Genomic DNA, 24117 nt, shown 5'->3' with positions numbered 1-24117 from the left:
AAGGAGCATACAGAGTGATTCTTTTAATAGTAAACAATCATTTCATCTCAAAAAATCTTATCGTTTTTGAAAAATTTGTATTACTTAATATTTGAATTCATTTCAAATAAAAAAATAAAATATTTTTACTATTTTTTATCGTTATAATTTTTTAAGCTTACTTTTTGAATGACAACAAACACATTTTCATTTCATATCTAAACAATATATTTCTCTGAGAACTTCGATGTATACAAATCATGTTTTGAACGCATAGTTAATTACACATAACTGCTCTTTCTCGGCACATATTATTATTACACAAGCAACGATAATATTATGTCAGACGAATTTATTATGATACTCGTATACCAATAAATTGTATGTCGTACAACACACAGACACGGGAATGTGCAGTATTTTAAATAAAGTATAGTATAGATAAAATAGTACAACTGTACAAGTTTCATCTTTGTAGTAGGTACCTACTACCTACGACCTACCCAAATAAACTACTTCAAAATATACGACTGTAAGAAGTATTTTATATTTTCGTATTTGGAATACTCGAAAGTCGATACCAATAATTTATTTTGTATTTTAAATGCAGAATGTGTTAGTATTTTGTATTTTGTATTTTAAAAACTAAAGTATTTTCATCTGAATGGATATTAATATTTAATACCTACACGACAACACGGTTACATAGAACACAGGTGTCAGATACATGCTACTCTCCACTCAGTAATTCAGTGGCGTACCTAAGGGGAGAGGGGAACAGGGCTTTTTTTTAAGAATTCTTATTAGTCGATACTTGTACCCATCTTCAATTAAAAATCGTTGTTATTAAATAAATATTATTTTTTGCAATTCCATCACAAACTTAAAAAGTGAAGAACAAAAGATGCCAAAACGACAATATTGAAATGATTAAACAAAATGCTAAAACGTACCTATATATTATTAGATATTATGTTTGAGATACCTATTAAACGAATTATTGCGTTACACATTGTGACATTGTTACCTACATTAAAAATAATTTAATAAACGATAAACATAATGGAAACCAAAGGCTATAAACAAAAACTAATCAGAACATTTTATAACCGTGTTTATGTGGCCCGTGATTGCCTCTGAAAATTATCTACCTCTATTGCTCTATAATTAAACTATCCATATCAGATCCTGACATGGGACGCTCAAATAGGCCATTGAAAGCGCGCTCACATAATATCATTACAATTAATTAGTCTTATAAAAAAAAATGATATATATTGCATAATATACATTTTAAAATGCCCATAACTTGGTTTAAAATTAAAATATAAAAAACCCTACGTAAAGCCTTAGATAATATTAGATTCTTACCATAAATTATAATTAGTCAATTGATTACATTCTAATACTAAAAACAACAATCAGAGTAAAATAAATTGGTCTGCAGACATGAATGTACAATTTGGAATTTTCAATGTATTTAATATAATTAATATTGTAACACCTATTTAGATCCTACTGAGCTACTACCCTAAGTTCTAACAGATATCGGCGGTGATTTACAACACACCATAAATGGTAATAGATACTTTTAACAATTATTATTTGAGTAAATAGATAAGCACTTAATATAAATAATTCGTTTGGTAATTCAATAAAACTTGTGAATCTACTCCTGCTGATCTTATTGTTCGGCCCATAGCAAGTCACCTCGATTATTACACAATTTTTATGAAATATTTAAATGAACTCTTACTCCAGAATTCCAAAAACAAAATCAAATGTCCCCATCCATTATTCTCGTGGATCTCATGCCTCAAGATAATATAATACTGATATTTATGATATCATGTCTTTACCAAAGTCATAATTGAAAACCATAATATAGGCATTCAAGGTATGCCTATAGTTTTCAAATTAGTTTTCAAGCGTCGGGACATACAATCAATTAATAATAAAAATAAATAAATATAAATAAAAATAATCATTCGAACATAAACAAAAAAATTGTTAATCCCAAAGAAAAATTTTCTGAGACTTTCCCCCAACATCAGCTATTATAATATATATAACTTTGCCTCCGTCAGTTCCTCAGTTCTAGTATAGTCTAATATAATATCTTACATTCTTAGCCCGAAATTCTAACATCAAATTAATACTATCAAATTCAATACTGTTTTTATAAAAGTTATCCCATGGGCCATAGCCAATAATAAATATTCTAATCTTTTATCCGATACATTTTCATGATTCATGTCTGGTGTTCATTATAATTATCGTTATATTCGTTAATATTATTTAATACGCTATTAATCTAAGTGTACATTTTAATTGTCTCCGATTAAAAGTATACCAATATCGCTTGTTTTATTTATTTCATTATTATTACTATGATATTCATTATTATTACTATGATATTTATTATTATTACTATGTATATTATATTGTTATCTTCACTCTATAAGCTATAATAATCTGTTAAAACTTCAAAACTTTTAAAAATTTGCAAAACACTATATTTTAATACTACCTATTCTCGGGAAACTATCGAGTGTGATATTCAGGGGTGGATTAGACCACAGGAATTCGGGAGTTTTCTCGATGGACTGCTGTACGCAATAATCTATTGTTTCAATCGTTTTATGTTTTTCTAATTATTATTAAATCACTCATAAAAAAGATTTTTGATAAAGAAATAGAAAATAAAAAAAACGACTATGTTGAGCGTATTTTATTCTTTGGATGCAATTTAAATATATACGCACCTAATAATTATAATTTTGGATGCAATTGTACCTATATAGTATGCACTTATTAAAATGTTGATCGTCTAATTGAAAATATAACTACATATTATTTAGGGAACAACTTTGATTTCAGATTAATAGGTATTAATATTTATAATTCATAATATGATTATTTTAGATTCTGAATAGAGCGATATTCATCATAGTGATTTTACAATGATGTGTGGTTTTTTGTGTTTGTGTTCATGAAAAGTTGTCGAAAAATGCTTCAAAAAATTCTTTAGTCGTGTGTGTCGTCGGCGTCATGAACGAGTGCCCGCAGCATAAACGTCCGCGGTCAAGCACAACTACCCAGTCCCTAACATCCGCAGACCACCTATCGAGAACCACTGATCTATAGATAATAAAATATAGACTAAAATTGTGTTTGTACTTTGTAAACACAGCCAAAGACAAAAAAATCCTTGTCGGTACCATATAGACTGTATAAAGACATAGAGTAAAAATTGTTTAGTTAACAATTATATGATGTATCGATTAACCTACTAACCCAAACATAACAAAAAACAATCATGAATTTTTTTTTATTATTATTAAATGAAAAAAAAATTAAATTTCGGTGGGCTGATTTAAAAAAAAGTTCTTTGAGCAACCTAATGTAATTAATCGTCTATATATTTTAAAAGGCTTAAATGAACTTTTAGTTACTTTGCATCCCTGTATATGAAAGATATTTTTAATAAAAGGATGCCAGATAATTATTTTTGCCAAAATTCTTTAATGCACCTCTGGAAATAAAGTATTTTATTCTTTAAAACTGATGTCTAAATTTTAATAAGCTGCTGGAATAAAAAATAAAAAGTGGCCTGGTGTGGCGCTGTGTATGGCTTCAGTCACAAACGTCTTCTGAGTGCCAGCACCGGCCGGTGTCACTAGTTCTTAGATGGATGATCACCCGGGTTTTGTAAAATCCTTACAAACCGTACCCTCCCTTACAGTAACAGGCTAATAACCTTAGTTGTCGAAACTTAAAATTAAAAAAAAAAAATTAATAAACAACGAAACTTCGATTAACTTTCCTGAATAATTTAATATTGTTTGTGACTTGTATTCGAATGTATTGTAATGTAATAGTATAGAATAAATAATAATAATATATTAATATGTCAATATATCAATATCACATGTGTACACCGCGTGCCGCGCCGGGTCAACACTCCGTACACTGTTAACTATAGTAACTAAACAAAAACAAAAACAAATGAAAACCAAACGGTTTTAATGTTTTTAAAAACTATTTAAACTGTTTCCACTGGCCATCTGTAGGTAATGGGAAAGTTGAGTTTTCGTTTTGTTTTTGTATATATACCGCCGTGTGTAGTGGAAGAACTCGGAATTGTGTATATATAGACATATAGTATATATTGTATTGTACAAGTGCTACAAGTCAACACTACAAGTATCATTAGTTAATTGTTTTTAAAAACGCAAACGCTGCGCTGTTCAGTTTTAATTACGACGTCCATGCCTTTATATATTATATTATTATTACTTACTAAATTTTGTTTACCCGGCGGTGAATGTACAATATTATTATAGTGTATTTCAATCGCCAATACCGTATACTATTGGTGATTGAAAGCTTATCAATTATCAGACCGGCGGGGGGTGGATATGTAACGGGGAACATGTAAAATAACATATAAATGATAATATACAGTCCCCGTTACATCTTATCAATTTCAATCGCCAATAGCCCATTTCGGATTTTCAGAAATCAGCCAAGCGGGCTTAGCCCCCCCCCCCTCAGCCCACAAAATGTTTTCTAGGCAACATTAAAATTATTAGAGAGATAATTTTAATATTTTAAATTTACGAATATTTTATCCAAAGAAACTCCCCATTTTCCATGAACAGTTAATGAGAACGCGTAGGTATTACGAGTTACGACCACTCACTATACTATCATACATTTCTAAAATACCAAAAATAAATAAAAATACGTAGAAAATGTCAATCATCGTGGTGGTTTGCGGTGTGTTTGAACTTCTAGCTACCCCCCCCCCCCCCCACAAACGAGTAATTTATGTGTGGTACCTAACATTATATACAAAGTTATCAGTCATTACGTCTAATTACCTACGTAAAATGTTATGCGAATCATGAGCGCGCGCGGTCCGCACAGCGCAGTACGCGCAACCGTACCGGCGGAGGGTGTTGTGCGCGCGAGTACATATACCGAGAATCAACAAATATAATATTATTTCCAGATAAGTCCGCCCGCCCGCCCGCCGCCGCCACCGCCGGCTCGAGTAGGTACCGCGAGCAAATACGGCGTATTGATTATATTATTTCGCGAACTCGTCGCGTCGTCGTCGCGCGTTCTCCGGCGAGATCGCGCGCGTCCCTCCCGCCCGCCCGCCCAGCGGGGCCCACGCGCCCGTCCCCGCGGTACACCGCCCCGGCGGGCGGTTACGCGGGAAATGAGAGGAAAAAAGAGGCGGGAGAGCCGGCGGCAGCGGCGACAGGGACAGAGCAGCAGCGTCGTAGTGTTGCCCAGAACACGGACGGACCCGAAGCTCGACCGCTCACTCTCTAACCAGTCCTCTTACAGATTATCTCTCCCATCCCTGCGCTCTGCATTGGGCACCACCGACGATAAAATAATAATATAATATATCATAAATATTAATTAACTATAATATACACTGTTATTAATTAATATTATAATATAAAATATAATATTGTATTCGATTTTGCACAATAACGGTGAAACAGACAAAACCGCCATGGACATGAATCAAATTTTGAAAGACCTTCCCAAGGTACGTACATCACATCTGCAGTATACGCGAAAACTACTCCGGCGGATGTGTTATTAAAATATAATATAATAACTGTTGCGCGTATTGTATAATATATTATGTATTATCATAATTACGTGGGTAGGTTAGCCTACCTACCTGTTACCTGATGACTGTACGGTAATAAAATTACGTAATGCGTGTGCATCTCGTGTTTTGCGCGCGAAATACGACACATTTTGACGGTTTACGATCAGCCGGCAATCATCGCAGATAATACCTATTAGTATATTACCTATTATGTAGTAAATATTTTTAATAATTGGGTTCAATAACTTGGTAATGGTAAATGTATAAGTACCCAATTATTGTTAAATAATCTGGTCGGCATATCTAGTGCATATATATATAAAGTGACATATACTGTACAACTTTATATATTATTATTTATTATGTATATTGAAGTTTGAAATTTATATAATTAGGTATATAAATATCCTATTTGTGCAATTGCAAACTACAAGAGCGATGTCCTCAGTGTATATTGTATACATACATTATAAAATAGTAAAGTGGTTGAAATAAATAATTCTAATCGACCACTTAAAATATGAATCAAATCAAGGCCGTTTATCGTTACTTCCTATATTATAGTAGAAACGTTTTATTAAATTACAACAAAGACGTAAAAAAAATCATTTACAAAAGATAACAAATTTAATCAAATTCAATAGTTCATTATATTTTATGGTTGTGCGTAATTAATTATTATATTTTATCACACACTAAAACGTTTTAATTTAAGACGTTTAAAAATGTTAGTTCAAATATAATAATAATATGATATAATATGTACCTAATTATACAGTAATTAGTATTCAAATTTACAAGTTATACTTCATAATTTATTCCCCAATGTTATTATGTAGTGATAATCTAATATCTAAATTTGAATTGAAAATAACCGTTTCTATATTTTTTAGATTTTTTGGTTATAATATGAACTACTTACGTAGAATCTTGTTTTACATTTTCATTTCTTAGCTATACAAATTGAACATTTTATACATTTTAAGTTGCAAAATATTTTTTTTAATTTTAAATTTTATAAATGTTTATTAGCATTTTAAATTTAAATGCTTATAAAAAAAATCTTGCCTATGTATTTTTAATATTTTTAAACTGATGTTTTAACAATGTGTGAGGAGCCTTGTTCTAAATAGTCAAAATTTTTGATCTAATGGATAAATTTAACATTTATAGAAAAAAAAAAAACGAAAAAAATTGAAAATTTAAAATGTTCGTAAAAAGCTCAAAACAAGTCAAAATATTTTTTAAATGTTATCAAGTTTAGATAATGACAAAATAAATATATTGTAAATTTCAATCTATGGTTATTCGATTTTGAATTGCAACAAAATAAGAAAATCACTATATTAGAAATCTAGTGAATATCCAATGTTGTAAAAAATAGAATTTCAAACGCTCATAAAAATGTAATTTGTCTTTCAACTTTTCTGTAGACATTTTTATTTTTTTTGTTGATAAAGGCAGACAAACTTATTTCTAATCTTGTTTCAAATTTTAAAATCTTAAATTTAAATAGAAAATATTGTATGAATTCGCAACTCAAAATAATTTGCAAATTTTTATGATTTCTACAAATTTTTTCAAAAATCTAACTTAAGACACTTATAAAAAACTATTGGTGTTTATGCTCAACGTTTTTTCAAGTTTTTCGACCTATTAAAATTTTTTTATTGACATTAAAAAAACTATTAACAATCGAAAATTGCATATAGGTACCTACCTATAATTAGCTTAACATGAGTCAAAATATTTTGAAAATTTTATGGTGTATAGAAAATAGAAATATAAACGTAAGTGATTACATACAACAAAAAAATATACCTACATCATTCGCTCCGAATCTTCGCTCAGAATCTAAAATAAATATGGGATAAATAAAGTAGATTTTAATGATATTAACCTTAAAAATAATGCTTATAAAACATACGAAAATTAAAAAATAATTAACTATCTATAATATTTTTTAAATGTTGAGGATTAGTTATGTTGATACTAAAAATTATGCAGTTTAAATGATCAGTACCAATTTACCTACGTCTGTATAGGTATACAAATATCTATACCTATATAATATGCATACCTATACACTGTATACGTTCTAACAAATTGTTTATATTGAATATTACTATATAACTAATTGTACTTAATATGTGAATATTGTGAATAATGTAAGTATAATCGATAAATTTAAAATATTTAAATTTGTTTCAGGAAATGCGAGCTATGCATATCAAAGGAGAAAGAGCAAAACGTGAGTTGGCTGAATTGGAGAATAAGGAAAAGTATGCTGTAAGGAAGTTGATGGAGGCTACATTACAAAAGAAAAAGGAGAATGAGGGTAACATTTTTAAATACTTTGATAGGTATTCCGGTTTTTTATTAAAATAATATCTATAACTACAGCCTATACCTACCTAATACTTAATAGGTAATTTATACTGTATAAGTACATACAGGTTAGGCTTTCATTTTTGAACGATCAAAATCATTAACTATAATAACTGATTTATTTATATGTATTATATAATACTAATATATTTCAATATACAATAAGACGTACTAGGTACCTGTAAAATACATTTAATTTTGTTTAAATATATTGTTATTATTGTCTGTTCAAGACTAAAATATAGTAAGTAATGTATTATACGATAAGTCGATTATTCATTCGGCCCGTGCGCGTCTATTTGCACATTTCATACGAATATACGATAGCTTGCTCTGAAATGACGAAATATCTGAATCGTTAACAATTTCATTTTCAACAGTTAAATTTGTTAAAGCTACCCATTTAGACACTTCAATATGAATATGATAATCAATTCAAGATTACAAAGATGTTTAAATATTTTTCATTACTCGTCAATTTTTTGAATATTGATGTAACGATAACCTGTTGATGTTAAAATGAAAATAATAGATTTACTAGGTATTTACAGTAAAAACCTAAGTACAAGATATTGTTAAAAACTTAATCTGAAAACAATCAAGTTTACTTTTTTTTTTGTTAAATTTTTTCCATTGTTTTTCTATCGAAATATAGCTGTACAATAATTGAATATGAAGACGACCTACATACGGCGTGTGTATACTGGTGTTTTCTCATATTAAAAATAATAAAAATCGATCGTAGCTCTAATTAGGTACCGAACACGCTTAACAGACTATCTCCACCAATGGACTTGAGATTTCGACACTTTTATAAGATTATGTAACATAATTTTATTATAAACTGTAATTAAATTGATTATTTAGCAATTAAAAATGTTTAAAATAAGGGTATCAAATTTTTAATTTTGTACTGCATACACGTAACTTTTTTAATTTTTGAATGTGACCTGAGAGTCCAAAAAGGTTGCCAACCATACTTAATAGTGTATTAAATTATTAGTTTAATTTTATATTTATATACATTTATGAGATTAAGAATAATTTAATAATAGTGTATAATTGTTTATTATTAAGCGATGTTGAAAGCGGCTCAAGAAAGCTTGGATTGTTTGATACAAAAACTTAATGAGCGTAAGGCTAAAAGCGAAATTTTGATGAAGAAAATCAATCAAAAACGCAGTAACTCGCTCATGGTAGACATGCAGGATAGAGAAGCAGCTCAGTAAGTTAAAGATTAGTAATACGAGATTATTTGATATGTCTAAATATATTAATATTTATTACAATATACCTACTATATCTGCTCAGTAACTATCGTTGATAGAAATATTATGTAATTAAAACTATACGTCCATTGTCTTAAGCTAATATATGAACTATGTATTTATAGAAATATATAAATTAAATTTTCTCATGAGTAATTTTTTTTTTTTTAGAAATCATGCTGAGATCACAAAGCGAATGATGGAAAAGATACAAGAGCAAACTGAAATCGTAGAAGTAAAGACCTCTATAATTTATTATTCTACATATTTTTACATAGAATTTGAATTGACTAAATTTTATACTTCATATTATAGAAGCAAACTATCATACTGAAACGTTCACATGGATCCAAAGAATCGTCCAAATACTATCGTTCTAAGATCAACAATTTGAAAGCAGAGATTGCGGATAAACAAAATGAACTGGATTATGTGTTGAATGTTTACACCGGGTTAGGCAAAGCGTAAGGAACAATAGTATTCATTCTAAAATTAAAATAATTTAGTCATTTTTAATATAAACATACAGATTTTAAAATAAAATTGTAATATTCAGTTTACACTGCTGTCTGTTGTGGCTCATCAGACATATATGATACAATAAATTAATCTAGAATTTGCCTAAACTATCTAAAATAGGTTTTATTTAATCAGTTAGTCTTATCATTTAATATTCTAAGATAATGATAATATTTCAGCCATTCGCACGCTATTAAACATAGTTACATAATATTATAATATATTTTACATTTTTTCACATTGATATTACATCAAAAGTTATTTGACCAAATCTATTTAACACATTTTGCAAAATATTAAAACTATAATTTACTATAGGTAGGTGCGTCGTACCAATGCGTCGTAGGTACTATCGTGTGGCCGTATCTGAATTTCCGTAAAATTGTCAAAAATAAATACTAATAATTTTCCTCATTATGTAACTACCTTTAAGTTACCTAACAACCTAATCTAATAAATATTTAAAAAAAAAATACTTATAACATTGAAGTACCTAGACATTTCAAATTATAAGCAAAAATATAAATATATAGGTATTACCTATTTCACTTTAGAATTTAGATACACAGGTGTTTTATAGTTTATACACCCCAATCACACGATCTTTCAAAGATACGCTGTACAATTATTTCTACAAAAAACCAAAAATACATCTATGTTCTCAAATTCACAGTACAGAAAACATTTCATAACTTTATAAGAACCTAGTAATATTTTCAGAATAACTGAAACAATACTATACACACTAGTATAGTGCACATTCAAAAAGAGGCCGATCCTGATCTATACTCTTAACGCTTAGAGTATAAATTATATGACTATTAAATTATACTAATATATTCAATAGTGCATTCGGGATAAATAGAAACGAAAAACAAAAAATACATTTTCTATTAAAAACTTGTAGGTAGGTACTTTTAAATTTTAATATCCACGAATTACAAATTAAAAATAAAACATACTATGTAGCTAATAAAATAATATTATTTTTATTTTTTCTTTCATACAAATAATTTAATATACCTAGGTAATTATATTAATAAATATATTTAATGCACGAGTCACCTTCGTCAATTATTTTTATATTAATTTCACTTTTACCTACTAAGACGTTCTTTATTTGATGTACATTAATTAAGCCCCTCAAGTACATAATATACAGTATAATGCCTAATTATTACGTTTTTTGTTAGTAAAATCTTGTAATTTTGAAAAATTAAACAAGTAAAACTAAACTCATGTCCATTTTGAACTTCTTGACTTAACAATTATGTATGTATTACAATTTGAAGTATGATAGTAACGTGATTTATTTTATAGGGATAATTTGATATTCTATGAATTTTTTTTTTTTTAAATTCTTTTATCTAATTTGCAAAATGTTATGTATTTCAATTCTATACATTATTAGTTGCCAGGAGATGCATCAAAAAAACGTCAATAAGTCATCGGAATGCAAGGAAATGGATGAGAATGCTACTGCAGTGCAGACCAACGTTGATTTATTGGACGAAGACATACAGAAGTTGACTTCTGAATAAGTCATTAAAGAAAAAAACAACCTTTTTCAAATTTATTTATGTTTTTATTTTTATTTTAATACAATCTTGTACGGTAGTTCCCCTATTTTATTTAACGTTATTCTTTAGGTACGATTTAAAAATCGTGTGTGTTTGAAAGTGTTCTCGTGTGTGTTGTAATCGAATATCCCTTCATAAATACTACCTATGTAATACTTTCCCCCAGACAGCAATTTTTTGTTTAATAATATTATTATAACATTGTAATCACGAATAATATTAGTATAACGTTATTATAATACTATTATAATATTATTGTTACAAAATGCTGTCTGGGCCTATACTTTCTCCTATACTTTGTTTTAATCAAATTCCGGAACTACCTATCTACTTATCAAATATATTGTGTTACTTGAATATAAAAATAAACTGTCATTCATTTATGTCCTGTTTAGTGTTTGTAACATATTAATAATTGCCTTAGGTTAACCTAACCTTTAAGTCCTAATGCTGAAGTAGGTGCCTACCTATCTAGTACCCATATCTATAAATCGCCAATATTGTAAACTGTTATAAGTAGGGCTCGGAACTTAATGCACTAAAAAAGTACTAAATATGCATGCACTTATGCACTTAAAAAAGTACAAATATGCTCTAAAAATATGCACTTTTATTTAATTATTTTACACAACATTTTAATGTGCACAAATATTTTTTTTTAATTTGTAAATATAAAAAAAAGCTAAGTTATATAAATAATATTTATTTTCATTTTTTTAATCATAATATAAACAAAAAAAAAAAAATAATAAAAAAATCACTTTTAAAATGAAAAATGTTCCTTGAATAAAAAAATGCACTTATGTCGAGTTATATTTATATACCTGAAATACATAAATACAAATTAGAAAAACCACCAGGTACCTGCCTATAGTTAAAAAGTATTTTAATTAATAATTAAAATGCATTAGATATAATTTTGTTCCAATCTTCAAAAGTGTTACATGGGACCACTAAACTTTTTTTGATGTTTTCAAAATTGAATGATCTCCTATTATCCATCAGCAAAGTTTTATACCTTGAAAAATTACGTTCAACATCAGTTGACGTAATCGGCACATATTTGAAATATGTAATATCGTCACCAGTTAAATCATCAGGAAGACCTTCCATTGAACTTTCTTGTCGTTTGAAAGCCACAATGTTTCTCCAATACATTATTTAATTTATGAAATACCGCAACACCGATTTCACCCTTACAGTTTAATTTATTTTGAACATATTTAACTGCAGATAATGCTTCGGATAGTGAACTATATATTGTGTTTCAAGTTGCGTTATATATTCCGGTATAAATCCAAAATTTGAATGTATGTATACTAAATTAGCTTCCATATCGGGTTCTTGAATTAACTGTTGAGCTTCTTTAACAGAAATAGCATCTTCAGCATTTAAACTTAGTTAATACTCTACGTATAACTTTGTAATATTTGCAGTAATAGGAAGCTGCCATTATATCCATGTACCCCATCTAGTTAATATTGGCTCTGGTGAAAGTGGTATGCTGGTGCTTTACTTTTAAACACTAAAACACGTGAAGGAGCCTTTAAGAACACCTGTTTAACCCTGGAAATAAGTTTATCAACTTTTTTAAACTTTTCCCGTATATTTTCGGCTACTCTATGGATACCATGTGCGAGACATGTTAAATGTATCATTATCTAAAATTTTTAGAGTACAGTGATTGAAGTGTTTGCCCAGCTTTCACCATGTATGGTGCGGCATCGATCACAAACAGTAGGACGTCATCATGACGAATTCCGTTTGGCCAAAGGACGAACATTGAATGATCAAAATATTTTATTATCGTCGAATTATTCGCTTTTTCCAGAACTTCGGTTGTTAGCAAATAAGTTTTTCCCGGTGCGTCAGTATTTAAAGTTCCTTTTATAACGTTAGCTACATATCTTCCTTCTGAGTCTGTAGTTTCGTCGACACCCATATTTTATATATATATATAGGTAATATGTATATATACATTATATTTTTTATATATTAATATTATATTATATTAACCAATAGGGGAAAAACATTGTTTTTAATGTCAAATGGAAATTTTAAAAATACGATACAAGAATATCTAGTAAGGTCTCTCAATATGAATGTATTTATTTTTTTTATTTACAAATTTTCATATGGAATCTCCATAAGTTATAAAATATGCTCTAAAATCTAAAAATCACCAAATATGCAAAAATATGCACTAAAAAATTTTGATATGTTTTTCGTAGTGTCTTGGATACTTGGATGAGTCTTTCTAGCTCACTTAGCAATAAATCTAATGGTTCAAAAAAATCATGCAAATGCAACAACTTCCGAGCCCTAGTTATAAGTATTTGATCAGTAGATAAAAGTATTTGAAATATTATCTATCTATAAACAAACTAATAAGTAATAGATACCTATTTAAGTAATGAGTACGTTTTCAATACTATTATAGTACCCACCTAAATTATTATTGATAACTTACCTTTAAATACTGTTTTTCCGACTTGGAGTTTAAAATGTTTGGAATTTCACAAAATCTTATATTTTTATATATAATATGACTGATAATAAGTTTGAATTAACCATGTTTTTGAAATTTAATAAATATTAATATGATATAATTATAACAATGATAAAGAATAAAATAAATTGTATTGATATTTATAGAAAATAAACTAAAAAAAATTTCAAATTCAAATGTCTAGAAATAGCTCAAAACTAGTCAAAATAGTTTGAATATTTTAACTTATATATAAAATTATAACAAACTTTTAGTGAAAATGTCAAGTATCTAAATTCTATGGTCATTCGTTTTTTAATTATACCAAAATATGAAAATGAGAACTCGTTTATTTACGAGTGAATATCATAAAATTCAACATCGAAAAAATGTGAACTTCAAACGCTCATAATAAATGTATTTTATTTTCATATAAACTTTTATTTTTGATTAAGAAAACATGGGAAATCTTGTATTGAATTTTCAAAAGTTAGAAACATCTAGGCTATAAATACAATTTTTTTTATATATTTCTGACTGAAAAAAATTGTTATCGTTAATAATTTCAAAAAAAAACTAATCAAAATCAAAATGTTCTTATGTCTATAATAAATATGTTACTCAAAAAGAGTACATTTTACAATATTTTACGGTGTATTAAAAATGCTAAATGCTAATACAAACATTTGTAGAAAATCCAAAATCGAATATGTCAAAAACTGCAGGGTTTGGGTAAAAAATAAAAATCTCCGTTTTCCTTAATTTGTTTTGTTTTTTCCGACGCTTCTGAAAACTATTGGGAATCTTTTAATTTTAACTCCTATCTCCTCAAAAAAGTATTTTTTATCAATTTATACCTAAATATCCATTACGCTGTATTTAAATGCATTTTTATTCAATCATTTCAATCAGGTGAATAACGTCGTATTTGTTTTATATTTTTAATAACAATGCTTAAGTTATCTACCTACCTAGTTATAACTAGGGCTGGGAATTTAATGCGTAAAAAAACCATATAAATGCATTATAATCTCATAAATGCAGTATAAAATTCACAGTAAGTGAATAACACTATTAGGAATCATTATTGAATTAAATGTATAATGTAAAAAATATTTTAAATTAAAAATATTATTGATTAGGTACCACATGTGTAAGTACAGAACGTGTAAAATATGTTTTATAATTAAAAAAGAATTCATAAAATGTGTGTATAAAGTTTAATTGACGGAAATCATTAAAAATTAGCCGAAAACAGCCCTAATAAATTAAAAATGCAAACAATTGCAAAATTTAAATTCATTGGTAGCCAATTCAGAATTTTTGTTAAGAAAGCTATGTTTAAGGTACAGTAAGCTATAGTTAATGCATAACTTATAAGACGCAGGTACCTATTGCATTATTAATTGTACTATACTATATTGTATATATTAATTTGTGTTTGTACGCAGGATTATTAAAACATAATAATATATTTTATCGGTACCCATAGGTACCCACCTAAACAAAAACTAATCGATAATATTAATTAAGCATAGATATTTGCGTATTATATATTATACAGTAATTGATTTACTTTTATAACATGCAATTTGCAGTAGGTAATTATTTTGCTTAAACACGATGGGGTGTGTTAATAGTATCTACCTAGTCGTATTTTAGTTTTAAATCTGCGGAATGCCTTCGGAGCTCGGAAACATTTCCTCTGCGCGATAAATGAGCGGAACGCATTTTGCTGGCCCGTAGTACCTGCTTACAGAATAGTATTGGTGAAACGGTGGCCGAACAAGCCGCGGCATGCCGAAAACCCTTACGGTGCTCTGTTTGAGTGTTTTAGCGTCCAAAAGCTTTTTCGTCCATTTCGCCACGTCGCTCCGTGAATAGTAGTTGTGCTCATGCGGTGCCGGTCGGTCGGTACCCGTCACCACGGCTTGAGTGTCACTGCCAGTGTGCGTGTCATCGGCTTTTGTGTTTAGGTCCATAATTATAGTTTTCACATTTTCCGGTTGCCATGGTACTTTTATAAGTTGTAAGCCATTTGTAGGCAGGTAACCTATCTACTGCTCCACTATTCTGCAGTAGTGCAGTCTGCAGCATTAGACGACTATTACGATTAACATTTATACGCAATAATGTGCATACAGCATACCAATTGTGTTTGTATACCAAACAGTGTACCTACCTACCTACAAAGCATAATTGGGCCTAAACCGCTAATTGCCAAAAGATCCGTGTCAAAATTGTATTTTTTAATAATATATGTTGAAATAAAATTGAAAATCTAGAAAAACGTAATTTAAATTGTATTCAATTAGTGATGAGAAACCACTGTTTTTATTATGTACCTACCTATGTACCTACCTATTTCAGAAAATATATAAAATATCTTAATTTTGTCTTATTCGTCGCAATGATCCCATATTTTAATTATATTTGCAAAAATGTGTTACATTTTATTATTATAATAAATAATAATATAGGTTAATAATATAATACATATATTATGTTTTATACTTAAATATTTCACAATTCATACCTAATAGAATAAATATTAGCAAGTATAAAAAAGGCACATTAACGCTTGGCACAGAGCGTCATTATATAACATGCCAACCTTATATTTTTTTATAATGCCATGCTTGTAATAGTAATTTTTTTCATATTTATTAAATTTTTTTTACACATTTTAAATTTTTGGTATGAATATTTTATTGATTTTGACGTCTATAACATCCAAACCCTAGTAACATGGGCGCAAATAAGGGGGAGCTGTGGAGGTGTGTGGGCTTAATCCCCTCTATGATTGATATGCGGGGGCGTTCCCAAATAAAACTAATGACTTCACTACATAATAAATTGGAGTATCCAGTATAGACCTGAGCTTCAGCCCCCAAATGTTAAACACTATTTGTGCCTATGCCTAGAAATGAAGTTACAATCATAAGTCATAACTATAAGTTATTTGAGATAAGTAGTACAAATTAACATGTATTATTTTCTTTAATTTATCTGTGAATCAATACTATTCACTATTTATTTCTGGGTGACTGAACTTCAATATACATTTTACACAATATTAGGTAGGTATCATCATAGTTAATGAACTATTAAATTAACAAGTTAAGTAAAGTTATAAGTTGTATAACCATAGGTAATAAAGTACCTATTAGGTAATGTTCCTTAAATAAAATAAATAATAATAATAATATATTTATATGCATAATATGCATGTGCTACAAAATAAAAGGTCTAAACCTCAGTGTTTCACTATATCTACTGCTAATTTGATGTCCCTCATACCATCACAAACTACTAAGAAAAGGAACGCTAATATGGACCCTAATTTTTTTGTTGAAAATTTTTTTTTCTTTAATTGTTGTATATACCTACTTAATTATGCATGTATTTAATTTTACCTTTATAATTTACTATCAATACACATTATGTAAAAATGGGCCTCTGCCGTTGAATAGATAAATAATTAAGGATAGCAAAATAAACATTACAAACATTACAAATACTTGACTAAAATATTGTAGTGCCATAATTTAAAAATTTAATTAAAAATAAATGTAATAGGTTTACATTTTTTCTACTCTAACAAAAATCAATCACGATATTATATTCTGAGTTTCTAACTACATACATGTGTTACGTTTTACAGATTTGTAACAGCCACTCGCCAGGCATGGCATTAGTATTGCTGATACAGTTATGTTTCTATTATATTGATGGTTAGGTTAGGCCAAATAAAGCCATATACAATAAGACTTATAGGTACTATAAATTCATTAATTCAGGGCTCGGAATTTTATGCTCTAAGAAACAATTAACTATGTGCATACATAATATGTAATTATTTTTTTTATAAAATATGAATTTATACAACAATTAACTTAAAACAATCAAAATTATTCGAAGAGTGAAAAAAATCTGCAAAAATACATGCAAAATTGCAATGTATATCTAATGTCATTGGTAATTATTATAGAAACATTTTATTTTTTATTTAACTTTAAATATTAGGTACAGGTAATACTAAAAAATAATTATTAAATTATAGTATGATTAAAAATATAGATGGCTATAGGGGAGCTTGAAGGCTCTTTATTTTTTAATTAGATTTCTTTAATGCCTATTTAAATTTTTGTTGTTAATTTATTAACAAAATAATATGTGTTAATACGTATTAAATCTTCAAATATGCAGAATCTTTTAAATTTGATAAAATATGTATTACAAAATGATTATACAATTGCAAATTGTGTCGGATCATATTTTTAATATGCAGATTCCTAAGAAATATGCAAATAAATAAATAAATAAGCATATTTATATAAATTAAAAAAATTAATTATTTACAAACAATAAGGGTAGAAAATAGCTTAACAATATAAAAAGTATAATAATATTTATATATAGATAATAGACCTATGTTAAAGTTTTTTTTTCAATATTTCTCTATTTACTTTGTGAGAAATCAGTAGAATATGTTATCCATCATATTATACAATAAATATAAATAGGTAAGTACAACAATTTTATTTTATTTCATGGTAACAATACATAATAATTATTATAAACTAATTTTTTAATTGTTAAATTTAATTAGATTTAAAAAATAAATAACTAAAAGCATTATTAATAAACATTTAATTGTTAAAAGGAAGTCACACCCACATGTGTTGTCTCCGTCTTGCAAATGCACAACATAGAATATTTGTGTTCTGCAGAACCAATTTTGTGTATTACTTTAATATTAAAGTGAATTGACCTTTTAACAAACTGAAAGGTTTGTACATAATTTATGTTTGTACGTAGGATTATTACAATATTTCAATTTTTAAGAAAGTTTTTAGTATGTAAAATATTGCAACTCAAAATGTACGTAGGAACATTCCTAAAAATTAAAATATTGAATCTTTCTACCTTTAGGTTTAATAATAGGAAAAATCACTCCAATATTCAAGTTAACAAAACAAAATGGTTCTGCTGAACACAAATTTGCTGTTGTACATTTTTTAAGATGGAGACAACACAAGTTTTATGAAGTACTTTAATTGTAGTATACAAAAGTATGCTTATAACAATTTCAACAAAACTATTTGACCATAAAGTTATTTTAGCCAACCATTTTACGCCATAATAGTTTCATAGGTAATAAGTTATTTCGTTCTTGTAGTTTTTTATCAAATACATTGAAATCTGCTAATCGAAGCTTTTCCAAATATAAATGAAGTGGAACAAATGGTAAGCATACTGATTTAATACGTTTATTTCCTTCCTTCTCCAAACTTTTGGCCTAAAATGTATTTTTAATAAAAATTATAGCATGTTAATTGATACTTAAAATGTATTTTAAAGTTACTTTCATTAGATGACTATTAGCTCTTGAAGCCAATTCATAAATTGCATCACGCACATTCTGCTCACTTGAATTTCTAATGATATTTTCATAGGAAACTTTATATTTTAACAAAATGTCTTGAGGTATTGATATACGCCCAGATTTTGTATTATAAGGAATACCTCTGATAATGTTTATAATTCCTTGACATTTACCCAGATGACTTACAGCATGATCAACTTTCATATCCTTGATCCCTGTAATAATATCAAAGTATAATTCTGAATAAATATTTCTTTAATATAATAATTTTAATATACTAATTAAGTTTTTCATACCAAAATATAAGTATAATACTTAGCAAACTAAAAATAATTTAATCTTAATGTTAACATTTTTCATAATATTAGTTTGGTTATAATTTATAATACAGAAATAGGATGCCACACCACTTGTAATTTATTTGTCTATAAAATAGTTTTGCGTGGGATAAATTTATGGAGACAATATTCAAGTACCCTTATCAAATGTTTACCCATACATAATATCATTGTTTATAAAAACTGCAAATTTTGTACCACAGTGAGCGATCTATAGTATTTATAATCAATGATAATATACAAAAAAAATTTTTATGTCTTAGCGTTATTATTTTTTGATGACTCGAAAATGCAAATAATTTATGGAACCACTTTTAATTTACTTTGAATCGATATTTGAATATATTTAAGATCAAACATTTTAATTGTTCACAAAATGTTATTAATATTGCCTATATTAAACTCCTTAAATAGTGGATATGTCCTGTTAAATTATTCTGGTATCTACTACCAGTGACAATGCACTATGTTCTTAGAAACACAGTATTCAATCGTTCAAACACATTAACTCTATCGTTATATTAAGAAAATATAACATAGACATTTAAGAGCTGATTATAAAATTTAAGTAATGGTTCCAGTTGGTTAACACTAAAAGATGATAAAATAATATTATAATATATATTCTTATTAGTTATATTAACTACCTATTAAGTAACATTCATTTTACAATATAATTTTTATCTTTACTTTAGAATGCCACATTATTTTAGTATGATCATTTATAATATTTTATAAATCAATATTTATTGTTATTATTGTATTATAGATAAAAATAAAAATATTATTATTTATTTATATTTAAATAGATTTAGATTTTTTTCAATATATTATTTTGCTCATAAACGTTGTGACAGTAATGCGTTACTATCTAAATATTGTCCAACACTGCTTATTAGAGCAAGTCGAAAAAAAAAATGTATATAATATTTATTACACGTAGCATACACATTACAAAAAAAATACAAACCCATTGCTTCTAGAAACAAATAATACACTGGTGAAACGGAGTTTTCAGCATAAGTCTCTAAATCTTCAATAGTTTTCAGAGATGAATTTAACATATAATTTTCTCGAGATGAGATTAAACGTTTCAAATATATTATACTTAATTTTTGTGTTTTAGTTGCCTGTAACAATTAAATTAAATTATTGTTATTGTTATATAAATAAATAGTTTATTTAACACTTACCGTATAAAGTTCAATGAGTACGGGATGTTTTGGGATTTTATTTTTATATATTTCAGTCAAAGATGACTCCCAAAATTTAAACCGCATTTCTCCAATTTTCATATCACTTATTTGATCTTGAAGAGTTGCTACCTCAATATTAAATGCTCTAACAGCAAAACCGGTTCTTCTAATACTTTTGTGTAATAATAAGGTGCATAAATAATTTTCAAAATCATGTTTTCTGTAAAAACAGTTAAATAATTTGTATGTAATATAATGTCAGCTTATCATTTATTTTTTTCAATATTTTACACACTCGTTATAGAAAACTACTCTTTGCATTTATCATTTAGCAGTGGGGTTCAAATTAGGTAAGCATGGCCTATTAAAGAACATACTAATTGATAATCTATGCCCCATAGTAAGTTTTTATAATTTTTTAAAAATAGTTATAAGTAATAACATATTGAAAATAATAGTATCTAGCTAATTAATATTTCGACTATTGAAAAACTATAATATGTAGGACACTAGATTTACATTTTAGTTAATTTTCTAATATGTTATGCTTAACTAGTTATAGCAGCTTGATTACAAAATAATAATTGCAAAGAATAGTTTTGAGATAATGGTTGTAGACTATAGTTTGTATGTGTTAAACATATACAGTAATTGTTTAGCTAACGTCCTCTAAGAAAGGTTATCAATATTTTGTAAAAAATTATTTAAAATATAAATCATTTAATAACTTATAGATAAAATGTTTACAATTAATTTGTATTAAAAGCTAAACGTCTTCAAAGACTAGGAATGTAATCTTACAGTATCCAATTGTTTATTGGAAATAAACATCTAGAAGTAATTATATTTTTGTAAATATAATTATTATGTTTTAAATTTAACTTATATTTCTCATGGTACAAGAAAAGTCAACAATATGTTTTTTAGATTAAGTAATATTAATGTCATAACAATTCATAATTATTACTAAATATAATGATAACGGTTTTAACATAATCAATTCAATTTATCAACTATTATTTTTATATTTACTTTATCTTATATAAAAGTTTTTTTAAACTATTAAATTATATATTTTAATTTCATTATTTCTAATATTCAAATAGAATGTTAACATAACACTTATTATATCAGCCTATTTCATAGATAAGATTTCACTAACATAATTATTATTGTGTCTATGAAATATATTTCTTGTTCACATTTTTATCAACATTTGATCAGCGTAATATAGAACTTTATATGATATAGCGCAATGTGTATTTTAATAATCCTGATTGCTTAAGAATCTACATAACATGTTTTATACTATACCACACTATTTGTTAATAAATAATTATACATTCAATTTCCAATATATAGGGTTGACGGTGTTGATATTTGTTACTGATAAATAAAAGAATATTGTACAACTGAAACATACTGACTAATATATTGTAGTATTGACCATGTCAGTTTACTGGCATTTATATATCTATATATTATACATACAGCAAAACTTTCGTTTTACTAAGTCTCATAGGCAAAAACAATTGTATTATAGAGAGATTTGTTCACAAAAATATTTTATTATAAACGGAGCACTTTGTTAAATGGAAGTTTGTTGTATGGAAGTTTCACTGTATAGGTATTGTAAAATGTACAAAAATATAATTTAATTTGAATACCTACCATTTACTAATAATACCATTAAAAAAATTATGAATCGAGATAATTCACTGAACATTTTTCAAATCACACTATTTAAAATGCTTGTGTGTCCTCAGGTGCTCTTAGAATACAAATAATATTTAACATTTTTATTTGAGCTGAAACTAAAACCCATATAATTATACAATTTATATTTTTTTTTAGTCCTTATATATTATTTTAAATCTATATAATTGGTATTATTCAGTTCTTTGATATTTTACACTAATTCAGTACACCAGTAAACAAAAAACCAACCCTAAGGAGAAATGTGATCATACACTTAATTTATTAAAATACTGACCATATCAGATAATTTTTTTTATATTCAATTTAATGTTACATATAGTTTACTCACTATTAATCAAATGTTGTATGTACGTTTTTAATGGAATTTTTTTTATGGAATTTATTAAATAATAAGAAGTATATAATTATTTCCAAAAATTCAAATGCAAACATGGGATAGCCAATTAACATAACAGAATTAACTGTAAATTGTTATTCGTAATAAAATATACAGGAAAAAAATCAAAATTCAAAATTGTACTTTATAAAACAAGATATACAGAATAAACCCTGATAAATCTATTATCAAATATGTATTAACTTAAAAAAACAAATATAAAATTATGATGTAGTAATCTAAAATAGTTGTGTTAAATGGAGTTCCTTTCTAAAAGTTACAAGTTATAGCCATTGATATAAACATATGGATACAGCATTTATAAATTTACTACACATACAATTTTTGGCCAACATAAATGAGAGAGAAATTATGGTTCACACCAGCACAGAAGCTATAGTACCAGTTGTGTTGTCGAACAGATTTTTATACAATGCTGTGTTCCATAAGTTTAATAACAAAAGTAATATTGGTATGTAACTAAAATGTAGTCTTACGCTGTTATTGATTATGTTATGTTAAGAAATAGAAATAAATTAAATTATTTTTATTTAATAACTATAAAGTGTTAATTCAAATGCATTTTATTACTAATTATTTCCTAATAACACTTATACCAGTATCATTCAAATAATTTCCTACATTTCGAATTAATAAAGACGTATATCGATGAATTTTTTTAAATGAAAATAAAGTATTGCGCCTAGGTATATTGTGCACAAATATTTACCTAACTAATTCCAAACAATATTTTGCTGTGGAGTTTTTTCGTACGCAACTTATTGTTTGTACAAAGCTGCAAGACAATTCTTTGATACAGTTTCTTACTATCATTTCGTAATTAAATTTATCTAAGTAATCATTGAATATTTGTTAAGAATTCAAATTTAAAAAATCGAAACGTAAAACATTTCAACGCAATTATTAAAAAAAAAAAAATGATAAGGTCGAAATAAAAATCGTATCAAATTAATATATCTTATCATACAATAAAATAAGTGATATCAGCACGTGCCCATCAACAAGACCACGGACAGTGTAGGCATCCCGAATGCTTATATTAAAATACGAATTTTGTAAACTTAAAATTAATAAAAAGAAAAGATTGTCTTTTATATAAAATAAGTTTTGCATTAAAATAGCGTTTAAACAATTAATTTTTCACTATGAAATTGTTTTCGGATTTTTATGTGCGAAATTTGAACAATGATCCATATGTTTAATGGGAGAAAAATT

General features: G+C 27.0%; 2 protein-coding genes across 3 annotated transcripts; one reads left to right on the top strand and one right to left on the bottom strand.

Annotated features, from left to right (window-relative positions):
* The first annotated feature begins 5275 nt into the window (after positions 1–5275).
* LOC100166506 (uncharacterized) lies at positions 5276–11754 on the top strand. Its single transcript, NM_001162237.2, has 6 exons — positions 5276–5551; positions 7832–7958; positions 9086–9233; positions 9448–9511; positions 9592–9740; positions 11207–11754. Exons 1-6 carry the CDS (start codon positions 5516–5518, stop codon positions 11334–11336), a joined length of 654 nt encoding a protein of 217 aa, NP_001155709.1. The 5' UTR covers positions 5276–5515; the 3' UTR covers positions 11337–11754.
* A 6640-nt stretch (positions 11755–18394) lies between these two features.
* LOC100164489 (NADH dehydrogenase (ubiquinone) complex I, assembly factor 6) lies at positions 18395–23818 on the bottom strand. 2 transcript variants are annotated; one of them, XM_001947092.4, is made up of 5 exons: positions 23612–23818; positions 20784–21006; positions 20561–20720; positions 19232–19467; positions 18395–19165 (listed from the first exon to the last, which is right to left on the bottom strand). In XM_001947092.4, the coding sequence occupies exons 1-5, from the start codon at positions 23713–23715 to the stop codon at positions 18986–18988; spliced, it is 903 nt and encodes a 300-aa protein (XP_001947127.1). In that variant the 5' UTR covers positions 23716–23818; the 3' UTR covers positions 18395–18985. The 2 variants fall into 2 exon arrangements, with proteins under 2 accessions (XP_001947127.1, XP_003241409.1); XM_003241361.4 differs by lacking the exon at positions 23612–23818 and adding an exon at positions 21082–21255.
* Between the last annotated feature and the right edge of the window lie 299 nt (positions 23819–24117).

Source organism: Acyrthosiphon pisum, chromosome X (genome assembly GCF_005508785.2).
Source record: "Acyrthosiphon pisum isolate AL4f chromosome X, pea_aphid_22Mar2018_4r6ur, whole genome shotgun sequence".
Classification (NCBI taxonomy): domain Eukaryota; kingdom Metazoa; phylum Arthropoda; class Insecta; order Hemiptera; family Aphididae; genus Acyrthosiphon; species Acyrthosiphon pisum.
The sequence above is the reverse complement of the archived record's forward strand: the minus strand, read 5'-3'. Positions and strand labels throughout refer to the sequence as shown.

Bases quoted from the DNA above. Each gene is read 5' to 3' on its own strand.
- LOC100166506 (NM_001162237.2), top strand. From the start codon at position 5,516: ATGGACATGAATCAAATTTTGAAAGACCTTCCCAAG. The intron at 5,552-7,831 runs GTACGTACATCA...AATTTGTTTCAG, and splicing joins TTTTGAAAGACCTTCCCAAG to GAAATGCGAGCTATGCATAT. The intron at 9,741-11,206 runs GTAAGGAACAAT...ATACATTATTAG, and splicing joins TACACCGGGTTAGGCAAAGC to TTGCCAGGAGATGCATCAAA.
- LOC100164489 (XM_001947092.4), bottom strand. From the start codon at position 23,715: ATGATAGTAAGAAACTGTATCAAAGAATTGTCTTGCAGCTTTGTACAA. The intron at 21,007-23,611 runs GTAAATATTTGT...CTGTTTTTACAG, and splicing joins TATTGTTTGGAATTAGTTAG to AAAACATGATTTTGAAAATT. The intron at 20,721-20,783 runs GTAAGTGTTAAA...TAATTGTTACAG, and splicing joins TACTCATTGAACTTTATACG to GCAACTAAAACACAAAAATT.